Source organism: Suncus etruscus, chromosome 4, assembly GCF_024139225.1.
Source record: "Suncus etruscus isolate mSunEtr1 chromosome 4, mSunEtr1.pri.cur, whole genome shotgun sequence".
NCBI classification, from domain to species: Eukaryota; Metazoa; Chordata; class Mammalia; order Eulipotyphla; family Soricidae; genus Suncus; species Suncus etruscus.
The window spans coordinates 27,323,732-27,339,528 of NC_064851.1; the positions used below are offsets into that span (position 1 = coordinate 27,323,732).

Here is a 15,797-nt window from a genome sequence, read left to right on the forward strand (position 1 = left end):
AGTTCCTTCCTGAACTACCATTTTTGGAGGGAAAATAGCATCTATAATGTTGAGCATTTATTGAATGATTCACAACTATTATATCATCTTTATTATTATTTTATAAAGTTAGCACTATTCTTATATAGATAAGAAATGTGAATTTTTTGAGCCAAAATAACTAGCTGAAGATATTTACGAATAGAAAAACGTGCATGGGGCCAGAGCAGTGGAGCAAGCGGTAAAGTTTCTCTGCCTTGTCTGTGCTTGCCGGCATCCCATGTGGTCCCCTAAGCCAGGAGTGATTTCTGAGCAAATAGCCAGGAGTAACCCCTGCATGTCACCAGTGTGGCCAAAAACAAAACAAAACAAAAAGAAAAACATGCAATAAATTTCTTTTATTCTGTTTTTTTATATATTTTCATTTTCTTCTAACAAAATATTTTATCTTTTTATCTAAACTCTCAGGAAATAAACAGTTGCAAGAGATTTTTAGATCATGCTTTCAGTCTAAATGAATCAATTTAATTTGTCAATGGAAATAATTGATAGTCTTTATATATGTGGATTGCTGATGTCCTTCCTCCTCCATTTGTAGCCATGGTTCTTTCAGCTGATTCCTCATTCAGTTTTCAAATAATTCTGCTACCCTGTGGACATAAGTTTAAGCCAACTTGTTCAATGTCGTTGTCATTTCCTCCAAGGAGATTATATAAAAATGTGTATTAGTGAACATAGTTAAATGTGTATAGTTAATTGATTTATTTTGTAAATACTATTTATTTGTATTGTTTTAAACACAGACTTGTAAGATAAACTCCTTTTATATAATGAGTTACTCTGACTATGACTCTTTTGATGTACAAATAATAGTGATAGCATAGGTTATGTTTTCTAAAGCTTACATGTGTATATACACACATATATTATATCTAGAGAAAGAGAGATTTTCCAAAATTTAAGTGAATATTCTATAATTCTTTCCAACTATTACAGTTTAGTGTTCAGTCTCACAGATTAAGGACTCATTCCAGCAGACTTCCTCATACTTCAAAAGTCAATCACAGGCCCTGATTGCTAGCCTGTTCTTCTCACCATCTTTATATTAGAAGTTATAAGAACTCTTGCTCAAGTTTGTTAATTTGCAAGAGTAGCTCACAGAACTCAGAAAACTCTCAGAAAAGACTATGTTACCAATATTTTTCAAGAAAATGCAACTCAAAAATTGATTAAAGATATGCATGCAGTAGATATATTTGAAGACTCCAGACCTTACATAGTGTCTTCTAGCATCTTCTAGAACCAACATGTGTTCAGTTATCCAACATCCTTCTATATCTCATATCTTGGAGAAATTTATGGAAGCTTCATTACTTAGACAATATTTGTCCATAAATGACTGACCATAATTAATTTATGTATCCTTAACCTTACCTTCTTCCTTCATAAGTTGGTTGTAGAACTGATAAACTTGCAACCACTGAGTGCTTTTCAGTGGGAACTAATTCCCAATCCACGGTTATCTTACATATTCCAAAAATTTATTTATTAAAAACTAAACATGTGTGATTGAATGAGGCTTATTATGTTACAAAAGATGATAATTTAATGGCTCTTTATGGCTCTAAAACTATTTCAAAAAACAGAAGCCAAAGCCAAATGTTATAAAAGCATACATTCATTGCTATTATTGCTTATAAAATTGAATTCACTTAGATTTTTTGCTATGAATAAGATCAAAGATCAAACAGTTTAATTAATAAAATATCAATTTCATAATCTTCTTACAAACTTTTGCCATGATTTAAATAGGGCTTTTCTCAAAATTACTTTCCTTTACTTTCCTCCATTGCTCCATTGCATTTGAGTTGCCATTAGACTTTGTAATGTAGTAGCAATAACAAAAGAGGTATGAGAAAAAATAAGAATATAAACTTTTGAAAACTACTAAGCAAAATACTAAAAAGTATTTATTACCATCATGATTTTCTTTATCCAGTTTTTCTGCATATATATTAGTTTACCTAGTAATCAATAGAAATAAAATTTTAATTATTTGTCAAATGTTGTAAAACATTATAAAACTTTTATTTATTTTACAGGTAATTGGTAATAGGTTAATTTGGACAGTATAGTGCTTAATCTTGGCTCTGTGCTAAGGATTAACTACTGAATATGCTTTGGAGACATTCAGTGCTGGGCTTTCAACTACTATTGATTGTCTTTTTTTTTTTTTTTTAGTTTTTGGGTCACACCCAGCCGTGCTCAGGGGTTACTCCTGGCTGTCTGCTTAGAAATAGCTCCTGGCAGGCACGGGGGACCATATGGGACACCGGGATTCGAACCAACCACCTTTGGTCCTGGATCGGCTGCTTGTAAGGCAAACGCCACTGTGCCATCTCTCCGGGCCCAAAATTTTAGACTGGACTTTTAGTTTAAATCACTTTGAACTCTTTTTTTTTTTTTTTTTTTTTTGGTTTTTTTTTTTGGGCCACACCCGTTTGACGCTCAGGGGTTACTCCTGGCTATGTGCTCAGAAATCGCCCCTGGCTTGGGGGGACCATATGGGACGCCGGGGGATCGAACTGCGGTCCGTTCTTTGGTAGCGCTTACAAGGCAGACACCTTATCTCTAGCGCCACCTTCCTGGCCCCTACTATTGATTGTCTTAAAGGCAAGTGCCATACTTCCAAACTAAATTTGGCCCAATTTTTTTTTTACAATTTTCTTCCAGTTAGACAGAGCCAAACATGGATTGTCTTCTAATATGCTTTCACAGGCATTTATTTACTGAATTTCATCAATAATCTGGTAGGTAAAAATTAACTATAGCATTATTTTATAAGTAATAACACTAAAATTTAAAGAGAGCCGAGAATTTGTTTGAGGCCTTTTAATTAGTATGGGGCAGAGCTCTGAATTTTTAACTCCACAACCAATGCTTCATTAGAAAACTGACAGCTTTGAGATCTTGCCCTATGATCAAGAAAGTGTATTAGACAATGTGTGCGTTTTGCATGAATAATTTTAGACTCTGACTTGAATTTAGCTGAATCTCTCAAGAGCCTCCTGGAGTTTCCTTTTCATTGTCTTACAGAATGCCTATGTTCTGAAGTTAAAAATACACAGAACAGAAAATATTTTATTTTATTATAAAAAGTATCATAGGGAATATTTTATGAAAGATGCTAGAAATTTAAACTGAGTCAAAAGAACACTTGTCTTGCATGTCGACAGCCCTAGTATGAGCCATGGAACTATATAAATTTGCCAAGCCAGGAGTGATCCCTGAGCCATGTGTCAGACCTGAATACTAATAGATATAACCCAAAAATCAAAGGAAAAAAATAAACGAATTATCAGAATCATATACACAATCTTTGAAATCAAATATATTAATATCATTTGGGTTATATTAAAATATGAGTTTGATTTTCACCTTTATTCTCTCCTCTTTGTGTCATTTTTGGAGCTCATATATATATCTGAGTCAAAAGTCAAAATTAATTCTTCACTTTTCTGTAAATGGCATATATAAGATCAAGATCTCAGTACATTTATTTAAAAACCATCTCCTTGGGGCCGGAGCAGTGGCACAAGAGGTAAGACGTCCTATGTGGTCCCCAAGCCAGGAACGATTTCTGAGCACGTAGCCAAGAATAACCCCTGAGCATCACTGGGTGTGGCTCCAAACCCACCCCCCCCAAAGAAAAGAGGAAACCATCTCCTTACCTTTAGACAGGCACTTTTGTTATTTGTCTTCAGATAATCATTTCAGAGTACTTACCATTTGTATTCTAAGTTCTACTTGTAAATCCATCATTATATTGTGTTAAGGTGCAGCCTAGTAATTATGCTTTACCTTCCTCTTTAATTTGCGTCTCTTTTAATAGAGATGCATTGTAAAATTATGAGAGTTAGAGCTTTAATATAATAAGTTGAATAACACAATTCAGTTATTAACAGTCTTTCTGTTTTCCTTCTGATGTATTTTTACAGTGCTTGCACCTATGGCAAGAACATTGATCTGGTTAAATTTCTTCTTGATCAGAATGTTGTGAGCATCAACCACCAGGGAAGGGATGGACACACTGGTAAGACTGCAATGAGAACATGGTCAGTTTCTTGAGATATCAATAAGCAAGAGAGTGGTGTTCTTAGGAGGGATGAGGCAGTGAGAGTGGTCAGTCTCACTGGATAGGAACATCTTACCTATGGCATAACTTACAATTAATAGTTTTGTAGTAATATTATAAATCATATTGACATTTTTAGGTAAGATTCATTATTATGCTAAATTATATATACTCATGAATAATTATGGTCTACATCAGAGAAGATTGACTACACTGCATGAACTTTGGGATGTTACTCAAGAGAGCTAATAGTTTGATATAATTGAGGCTAGTTTTGTAGAAAGATCTTAAAAATTGCAGTGGATTGAGTAATATATAATGATCTAAAAAAAAGGATTTCTATGAAAATATCCAAAAATAGCTCGCTTCTTTTGCTCAAAGTATATTTTATCTCACTAATAAATAAAATACAATTAAGAGATCAAAGTATATTTTTGATTAATAATAGAATTTTTATTTAAGGCACAGATCCCTGTTTTGTTTCTTAGCAGTAATCATATTGTGTGATAATGACTATATTGAAATTAAACTTTGATTTTTTTGTCTTCTGTCATTCATTTTATTCTGATATAGGATTACACTCTGCATGCTATCATGGTCATATTCGTCTAGTTCAGTTCTTACTGGATAATGGAGCTGATATGAATTTGGTAGCCTGTGATCCCAGCAGATCTAGTGGTGAAAAAGATGAGCAGACATGCTTGATGTGGGCATATGAGAAAGGTGTGTTTTTCTTTATCTTTGTAATGACACACTGACTGTTACTGTAGATTATGTCAAAAAATAATTTGGTTACATATAGGATTTCTACACTCCTATGTCCTCCATAGGTTTCACATGATTCTCTACAATTAATTGAGTTTCTTTATAGCAGATGATTCAACTCTAGTAGGGCTTCAGATGAATTGGGGGCATTCTCAGTATCGGCTCTTTGAAAAGGCAAAATGAAAACGAGAAATTAAATTCCTTGGTACTAAAAATGCAAAGTTCTGTTAATTAATGATAGCTTTTATCTTAGAGTAGATGCAAAGCTAGACTTTTACTCTTTTATACATGAATTTTAATGTAGATTCCAAATTTTTCAATGAAAGGAATAGAGGAGTAAAAGTAATGTTTATTTCATCTGGTCTTACAATATATAGTAAAACAAAGGGTGTCAATACTTATGGTCTAAGTATAAATTTACCTAGGTTCAAAGTGTTGAGAACTCAAGATTTGATAGGAGGTATGAGAAAACCTATGTTTATGTTTTTTAAATATCTCTATTTAAGCACCAAGTTTTCAAACATATTTGCAGTTGGGTTTTAGTTATAAAAAAGAACACCCCTTCCCAGTGCAACCTACCACTACCAGCCCTCCATCTCCCCGCCCCCCGCCGCCTTTACTTGAGACATTTTCTCTGATATTAAGAAAATTATTTGTTCTCACTGAAATTCAGTTTATTTCTCTGTAAAATGAGTATAACATCTGTATTATAACATAGTAGACTAAGTAAAATAATTTATAAAAATTACTTTCAACTTTGCTGTACAATATATATACTTAACCGATATAAATGTAATAACAATGTTAAGAATAACTCATTATGAATGAGATAAGGGGTATAAATTTGAAATTTAATGTAGATTTAAATTTCACAGTGAGTTCTAATAAATATTGGCACCTCTGCAATTCACATTCTTCAGGGGAAATGGAACAGTATACTTTATCACTTAAAATGTGAATTGTATCAGACTTTGATACACTTGGTATCCTTTGAGAATGTTTAAGATATCTAGTTAAGTATTTTTCTCTTTTAAAAATCTAAATTCTACAATATTGTACTCAAAAGGAGCCAATTAGTTAATTAGAAAATTCTCAAATAATCAAGTTGATATAAAATTTTTTATCTAAAGTAGAATATAAAAATGCATATTTTCTAGCAGAAAGAGAATAGATTTTGTTGTATATAAATAAGGAATGTAGGTATATTTTAAGAAGATATAAAGATGTTTTCTTTAAAAATAAAAGAAATTTAATTGACCTGAATACTACTGGGGAATAATGATATAGAAATTTTTTTTACAAATACAAGTTAACAGACATTGAATAGTAACAATGAGTTATATGTAGATATGTTATATTTTGTTTTTAGTGTTGTATAAATACACATGAATGTACACACATGTTTATATATTAGTATACCACTCAATAAATGTATAAACTGATCATTTTTAATATTCAAATGAAGAAATTGAACATCATCAGTACATAAAATTTAACATACATTCTCTTATAATCACTATCCCAGGAGTACATTATGCTTTTATAAAGGTAAAGATGAATTTTGACTCTTTTTAAATTTTATACAAATAAGTAATGTGGCATTTATGACTTTATGTCTGGCTTTTTCTTTAAGAAATTGAGAAGTACTAATAATATTTGACTAGTATCAATTTATTCTTTCTTCAGTTTGCAAGTATTTTCCTCAAGAAGAAAATTAGCATTCAATTTTTATAAATAGTTGTGGAATTAAAAATGATAATATGGTGATTATATCCAGAGACAATAGAGACAAGGGGCAGGAGGACCAGTTCCTGGTAGGAAGCTTGTCACAAATATTGGGCATGCAGTTAGGGTAGATATGGGACCACTATGAAATAATAGTTGAAAAATATCACTCTATAATAGAGTGCTGGGGTGCTAAAAAAAAGAAAAAGAGAGAAGATAAATATCTACCAAAGAGTCAAGAATGGGAAAGAGTAGTGGGGAGGACAGGAGAAAAACTGGTGGCATTAGTGGTGGAAAACATGTATTGGTGAAGGGTTTTATACACTGTATGCCTGAAACTCTATAACAAGCAACTTTGTAACTAGGAAAAAAACTAACTGCATTATGAACAACCTTCTACATCATGATCTTTAAATAAATAAATTGTTAGAAATAAAAAAATTACCATTCAAGATTATTAAGAAAACGCCCCATGAACCTCCACGTACATGCCATATAATGGCTATATCAAGGCTAACTCTAGTAGTTTGCTACTTTATATTAAAATAATTCTAATTTTTATGTATTTGGTTTTTGAATGAGAAGTTTTACATATTCTGAAGCCTTAGGAAACACATCTTTCCTAAGCTCTAGTTTCTCAACACTCACATTATATTAAAGCAACTGAATCTCATATTTTGGCTCTCAAGAAATGTGAGTTTCCAGAATAAGACTGTTTACAAATTAGACTTCCAGAAGGCAGCCCAGAAATAGTTGTGCAGCTAGCTTTTCACAGGGCTTGATTTTGTTTTAAACTGATTGAGAGTGATAATGGAAAACTAGTTTTACTTTTACTTATTTTGTGAAATTCCATACTTAAGAAAACAATGACTCATTGTACTAGCTTCTAGATTTGGAAGAGCATAAAGTCAGCTACACCTTGCAGTGTACTGGGATTATTCTTAGCTCTTTATTGAAAGGATCATATCTGGGATGCTCAGGGGACCATATACTTGCTGGGGATATCAAACTAAGATCACCATATATAAAGAGTTTTTTTAACTTCTGTACTACCTCTTTGAAACCAAACTCTTATATTTTTGTATATCAAGAAATGTTTTAGAGGATTTACACACTAATATCTGCAACATATGCCACACTTGTCAACATTATTTGTTTAACTAATGTGCCAGGCTTTAGTGTTACATTTTATTATTACTATGAATTTTAACAAATTGGACATAAGTACTCAGGAGACAGGTAAATGTTTTGCATATGTTCTAGGGCAAAGAAAATTAACCAGCAAAATAAAATTTCTGCTATTTTTTCTTGTTTGAGAAATGTTACACAGCTTTCTTTTGTTCAGGAAGGGTTGAAATGGCCTTGTTAAAAACATTGTAAACAGTGCACAATTATTTTTTGTTTAAATACATAAATGCCTTTCTTTTTTCCTTAGATAAGATGATATCAAATTAATTGATGTGGCAGATTAGTAATTTTCTTGAGTTTAGGAAATGTATTTATAACTTGCTTTCAGGTCTTCCTTTATGGAATGGAGATTACGTAGGTATAGCTCCATAATGGTTTACCATGTATTATGTTTTTCCTGGGGGAAACAATTCATAAGAAATCTTCATAACAATTGTCTCTGTGCTTGTAAAGAACTAGTTTGAGATATGCACAAGTTGAGAAACTCACTAGTCTAACCCTACTTACATTAGAAAAAACCATTTCTGAAAGAAACCTGTCTCAGTCTAAAAAGTTCTAATAAAAACTTTTGACCTGACTCACAAAATATGTAGCTGATTATCTTTTGCTAGTTTCTTAGAGCACACACATTGCCCTTTTTTCTAAAGACATCAATATATATCTTGGAAATACTTTTTTTCTGTTTAACTTGATTTCACACAGAAACCTATTGGTTAAGTTTCAATAGTTTTAGCCAAAATTCTCATATTTCCAGCTCTATACTATTGAAAGCATTTCCTCTCCTAATATTGCCCTTATACTTTTCTACTATCACATCTGAAAGTGAACCGATGCTGTCTCACTCACTTGGATTTGTTCTGCCCTTTCCCTGAAATACAAAGGACTGTATGAATCAATTTAAATTGGCCAGAAGAAATAGCCAGCAGCTTGCTTATGTTCAAATCCTCTGCCCTAATCACCAGTATGGAAAAACCATTGAAAAGACCTACACATAATCTTACATCCATTGCATTAAAGATGAAACTGCCGAATTGAAAAAATCTCAGCCAATTAGAATTGAACACATAGCTCAATAGTGTATCTGGCAGTTAGATTTGAAAAGGCTGCCTTTGACAAAGAAAAGCATGCCTTTATGTCAGACTGCTTAGGGTCAGAAAATAACCCAAACTAGAAACAGAACTAAAAACCTCTTATTTGCTTCAGTACTGTCACCAGTTAAAGTAATTTGCAGAAGCTTCTATCCCAATATCTAATTACCCAGAATACAATATTTGTATACAGCAGAGCTACTCTAATTCACAATGACAGGGAGCTGCAGTTAGAGAATTAGTGAGTTAAGTGAGCAAAAACAATAAAAATCAAGACTCTTGTACCATGAAGTATGCTTTGTTCATTCCTTTTGACAAGTTTAGTATGGTGCGAATTATTTATAGTAAGTGCACTATAGTATAGCCTCAAAAGTAATGAAGTCTTACAGTAGTGAATTCCTACAATTTTAAGCATGTAAAAAATAACCTAAAATATAAGAATAGGGAGGAGTAGAGAAGAAAGAGGTGACTTCATTGAAGTTGTTAATAAGCTTTTGTTAGTGAATCATAAATTATTCAGATAATTTTAGTAAATTTTTATGCATTTCAAGTTTAGTTATGATGTTTGTCAACATAGTTGAGTATGCTAAAGTGAGTTGAGGGTTAGAGGAAAGAAAAAGATTTGGACAGTATTTCAAAACTTATATGTAATTTCGTATATATATTATTTTCCACATATTAAGTTTCTTTTTAAAATAAATAAAATAATTATTTGACTCATTAGAATGAGGACTTTCATTCTTATGGGAGTTAAATTAAAAATATTTTTGAAATATTAACTAAGGAGCCACAATATGATAATGAATAGAATTAAATTTAGTAAACAAGGTTACCTAAACTAGCAAACACACTTATAATTTAATATAAAATAACTCTTTAAATGAGTCTTATCTTCCATTACCTATGCAGAATTTGAGATTTAGATGCATTAAATCTTTTCGAAAACACAGCTTTAAAGTGGAAAAATGATACCAAACAGAAGTACCTTAATGCAGTTTGAGCTCTCATTCCATCATTTATAGAATCAAATAGGGCCAAATCAAAATCACTCTTAATATGTTTATATATTTATATGATAATGCAAATTTATGAAATATTATTAAATATATTGTTTTATTTAAAAAATATTTTATCACCATGTACTGTCTGGCTTCACAGCTTATTTTCCTCAATCTGCCACTTAATTCCTTCTATTTCTACTTTCTACTTAGCCTTCAAAATTCATAGTACTAATTTTATTCCACATAATGTCTTTCCTGACATTCTAGTCTAGCATTCAGGCCACTTTTTTATTATTTTACATAAAAATATATCTCTACATTTATCATTTTATATTGAGCTAATCTATCCTATAGAATTATAACCTTCTGGATAATAAGCACTTATATACTATTAATATTTATTTTCTAAAAATTCAAAAAAATTTCTGGTACTAATTTATGTTCAGTATATGCCTTTTGGAGAGAAATTGAGATGGAGAAGTTGTTTCATAAAACAATTTCACATGTCTAATTTAATGAGACATCTAATAAGTTATAATTCAGTTGATGATATCAAGAATGTTAATGGTCACTTTTTTATTGTAATTAATGACTACTTCTGTATGGTAACCATATAATATATATGTTGTGTTTCTTAACAAATATGAATCCTAGTAAGCAATAGAAGTTTAAGAATATTCTAAACAAATAGTCTTCTTTCTGTGAACAGTAACTACACAAGGTTTCTCTCTGGCGGGATCCTTTAGAGTAATTATATTATACTCATTTTTCAAGTTTGGATTAAAAGATAATTTCTCAAAGATGGATTCCCTAACCTTTCTCTTAACTTATAAAATTTTAAAATCATGCAAATTCACTGGAGCCTCTACTTGCCTTTCTAGAACATAGTTAAGAACATTTTGAGTGAGAATTTAGATAATAATAATTTTTCTCTTCAAGAAAGAAATTTCTATAATGGAGAAAATAAGAGCATGTTTCCCCATTAGCTAGTATTTAGGCCCTATTAATTATAAAATATCAGGTATACAATTTTAAATACCTTACACACCACTAGAAAATTAGCACCTCTACACCAATTTTTCAAAGTTCCCTTTACTCATGCTACCACACCACTGTTCTGCAGAATCACATCTGTAAATGAGCTCTCGGGATCTGTTACCATTGACCTTTTGTTTTTCCCTTCTTTTATTTCTTTATTTTTCACACATGAGAGGTTTTTTTCATAATTCATCCCTCTGGCCAACTTCATTAAGTATGATGATATAGTTCCATGTAGTATAATACTTGATTTCATCATATAGCTGAACACTGTTCTATTATAAATATATACCAAACTTTCTTATCCTCTTATAAGTTCCTGGGCACTTGTATTATTTCTAAATCTTGAATATTATGCATAGTGATACAATAAACTTAAGAAAGTAATTTTTTGAAGATAGTGTTTTTGGACCTTTGGGATAGATGTCAAGAAGTGAATTTACTGGTTCATATGGAAGTTCAATCTTAAGGGTTTTTTTGAGAAGTCTTCCTACTGTTTTCCATAAAGGATGAACCAGATATTGTTTTCATGGATAGTGAATAACGGCTATGTTTGCCCTATATCCCAACCAGCATTAATGTTTTATTTATTTATTTATTTTGGTTTTTGGGTCACACTGGCAATGCTAAGGGGTTTCTCCTGGCTCTATGCTCAGAAATCACTCATGGCAGGGCATGGGGGATTATATGGGATGCCGGGATTCGAACCACCGACCTTCTGCATGCAAGGTAAGCACGTTACCTCCATGCTATCTCTCCTGCCCCATTTCTATTATTTTTGATGTATTCTAATCTCAGTGGTACAAGCTTATTATAATTGTTTTATTTTCACTTCCCTAATAATAACTAATAAATATTACTTTTTAGTAGACTAGTTCAATACACATTTTGTCCTGATAACTCAGTTCTCTTCATTTTTTATGTGTTTTTCTGTTTTGTTGTTTTCTGTAATTTAGATATCAGCCTTTGCAGTGAGATGAACAAATATTTTCTTCTAATGTATTTGGTATCTTTTTATCCTAGTCATGATTTGAATAAAGAGCAACATAGCTCTGATATCATGTGCAGCATACTAACATATCTTGCATAGCAACATAACTTGTGCCATTTATTCAATAACAACAAAATGTGTTGTCAAATAAATCTTAAGACCAGATTTTGAAATTAATTTTCATGGCAATTTTTCTTTTGTGTTCTTAAAATAAATTGTCATAAAACATTGTTCATTAGTCCTAATGTGAAATAGTAGTGGTGCTGAAGCAACAATATAAGGAAACAATAAGACATTATAAGGAAATAATAAGGCCTATACTTCTTAAAGTATCTCCTTTATATTACTGTGATGTAGGTTGTAAACTTTCTTTGTAGCAACATTTTCGATGAACTTGTAACCTTAAACAAAAGCTTGGATTTATTTATTTGTTTTAATTTGGGGTCCACACCTAGAAATGTACAGGGAACTCTAATCAAAGATCACCCTAGGCAGTGCACAGGAGGCTAGATGAGTGCTGAGGACAGAATGTAGCTCAGTTACAGACACAGCAAGCACCTTACCCTATGTCATATCTCTGTGGAAGAAAAATTTATGTTATTGGCTATTTTTTTTCGCCTTTTTTATTTGGTGTGTGGCTGTGCACACAGGAGTAACTGCTGATTCTGCATTAGAAATTACTCCTGGTGAAATTGGATACCATATGGGAAATCAGGGATTGAATACAGGTCGACTTTGTTCAAGATAACTTCCTACCCTCTGTGCTATCACCTGGCATTAACAATTTATGCTTTATAATTATAGCTATTTATGAAATTGAAAGCAATGAGGTTGCTGGGAATTATTGTATGTGCAAGTAGTAAAAGGATACAGAAGGAGAAAAAAATGAAAGTATTTATAGATTTTGGGAAGAAATAGGACCCATAAAACTAAGAGCAGGAAATGAGAAAGACTTCAAGCTAGCAGAAGTGTCCCACTGAATAAAATCTCAGGAACCCCAATAAATAATGCTCTGTAAGTGTAAATCATTAAGCTAATAATATAGAAAACTCCTATTTGGGTTAATATTTGGATGTAGATAGCAAATTCTTGAAGAAAATTATTTTGTTTAATTTAATTTAATTTAATGTACTTTGATTATCTCTGGGTGTGTTCCTTTAGTTTTCCTTGGTTATTTGGGTATACCCAATAACAGAAATTTGGCTTAACAAGTCCATTTAATGAATCCCACCAAGACTTTTTTTGCTTAACTCCTTGTGGCCAAGTTTTAGGATTTCGGGCCCTCGTGGTTTTCAGGTGTTTTTGCTTATGGGTTTGGTAGATTGTCAAAGCAATTGTAGCGGTGAGAATCTCCCTATGTACATGTCTCAGTGTGCAGTTAACTAGCAGGAGGTGAGAAATCAGGCAGAAAAATTTTCCAGAGTCTCTTGGCATTTCCCTGGCAGCCATATGCTCATCATCAGCCAGAACCTAGACACTCATTAGACTCCTGATGAAAAGGATTCCAAAGAAAATGCCAACAAACTGTGCCACTGTGCTGGCAGGAAATTAAGACTGTTCAATGCAAGTGGAGCCAAGAGAGTTGTTGAAATGAAAGGTAATATCAAGGGTGTGATCACTGATTCACACAGGCTTTCAGGATTCAGGATGTGGCTTTCTGCTTCTCTAAGGAGAGAAGGAAATTCTCAAGGCTGTTAGGCACAGTTAGTCCAACAGAGAAGTTAATGCAGGTGAGGTAGACTGTTTGTGTGTTGTGACACTTGGGCACATATTTGGTGTTTTTGTTTCCCTATAGAAGCTACTCCCACCTAAAACAAGAATGAAACGTTTTCTTTTACAGGTCCCTAAGAACTAAAGACAAAATTAAATAAATGAAAAACCGCTAAAGCACCACAGGTTCTTCCTAAGTGGAGTCAGACAGTGTAGAAACTAAGAGACAAAATCTCAAAAATTGGAACTGAAAGATAAGGTGTTTTCATTACGTGGCACTGACCCAATTTTTATTCCCAGCACCATAAATGGTCCCCAAAACATGACTAGTGGCCATTGCTGAACATAGAACCGAAAGACTAGACTGAGTTTCCCTGGATGTGGCCCCAAAACACAACCAAGCAAAACAAAAAGTCAGAACCTGTGACTGTAGTACTGAACAGAGGAGGATAGGGCACTTAAATTCTATTGGAAAATTTTCTATTGTTGTGATGTTATTTTTATCCTGAGGCTACATAGCCATCATCAATGTAGGTGGGAGACTTACTAACAGGATTAATCAGGTGTATTCAACACTAATAAGACAATCATTCTGACATTTTCTTCACTCTATGACAGCAGAATATTGTTCCCTTCATGATGCTGAGGTCCTGCTGTAATACCATAAATCTGTGAATATGTTGTCTAGAAAGGGAGTTAAGAGCACAGTAAAATTTAGACTAATTTAAGTGTTTATACTGGATTACCCAATAGGTCCAATGTAATGACTGTATAGCTACATAGATAAAGTACATATTAGAATGATAAGAAGTGACAACACAAGCAACCTGACTTTGAAGATAAAGACAGTGAACCTCAAGCCAGGAATATACTTATTTGCTAAAAATTGAAAAGGCAATGAAACTGGCAATGACCAATGAAAAATGGTTGGTGTCTGGATCTTATAATTGTAATATAAGGGTGAGTGACCACCCCACCACCACCACCACCACCAAGGATTCAAGCAGAATAAAAGAGTCTGTTTGATGGCGCCTGGAGAGCATGCATAAATAAGCAAGACCTGTCATCAAGGTCAGGGATTTTCTGTAGCAATGCACTTCTCTTAGTTAAAGAAACCCAGCAAGGCACATAGAAAATACCACACTGCAACTGTGACAGTGGGAAAAATAATGGAGTCCTCCACAATGTTCTGAGAATGAAGATGGTAGCTCTGGTGAATCAAAAAGTACAAACTACCTATTTAGCCTCTCAGATAAGGACATTATTGAAGAAACATGGTGGATGTTTATAAAACTCAAAAAAAGTATTGAAAAAACAGAATGAAACACAAGAATCAAAAGAAATTAAAGCAGAAATTAGAATAAATCAAACTGAAATAACAGAACTGAAAAGCTTGGTAGACAAAATGAAAACATCCTTGTAAAACTTCTATAATAGAGTGTCAACAGCTAAGGAGAGAATCAGTAAGCTGGAAGATGAGATGCAGAACAACTCCATTCAAAGGAAGAGGTTGGAAAAGAGCCTTAAAACAAACAACCAGGCAATGGAAAAAAATCTTCAAAAAATGTGAACAGATAAAAATGATAATCTTCAATGAACTTAACAGAAACAACATAAGAATCATTAGAGTTACATAAACCCAGGAAGAAAACCACATGAAAAATCAGTAATCAAGGAAATCATTGTAAATCTAAAGAGAGCATGCAGACAAATCTTGCATGTCAGAAAAGTAGTAACCAACAAAGATCCAAGGAAAAGCACCCTGAGACACATCCTTGTCAAATGATGAATTCCACAGAAAGTATTTCATAGAATACTGGAAGCAGCAAGATCAAAAAGAGAAATTACATTCAAAGGAGCATTCTTTAGATTTACAGCAGACCTATCACAAGAAACCTTCAAGGCCCAAAGGCAGTGGTGGGATATAGTGACAAAACTCAACACAATAAATGCTTCGTCAAAAATACTTCACAAAGCCAGACTTACATTCAGGCTTAAAGGACGAATACACAGCTCCATAAATAAACAACAGATCAGAAAATTTAAAGATACCAAAGCAGCCTTAAAATACAAACTGAAAAAGAATACAAACTGAAAGGCTTACTTTAAGACAAGATAAACCAACAGACATACCAAAGTCCTTCAAAAAGATGATACTAAATCCCATGACAAATATT

The 15,797-nt window shown here is 32.7% G+C and overlaps 1 protein-coding gene across 1 annotated transcript in view; it reads left to right on the forward strand.

Moving 5' to 3' along the window:
• Positions 1–15,797, forward strand: part of TNNI3K (TNNI3 interacting kinase) — a 307,398-nt gene that overhangs the window by 91,045 nt on the left and 200,556 nt on the right. Inside the window, exons 10-11 of the mRNA XM_049772005.1 lie at positions 3,978–4,072; positions 4,688–4,837. Coding sequence (XP_049627962.1) covers positions 3,978–4,072; positions 4,688–4,837 — 245 coding nt within the window. The remainder of the gene's footprint in view (positions 1–3,977; positions 4,073–4,687; positions 4,838–15,797) is intronic.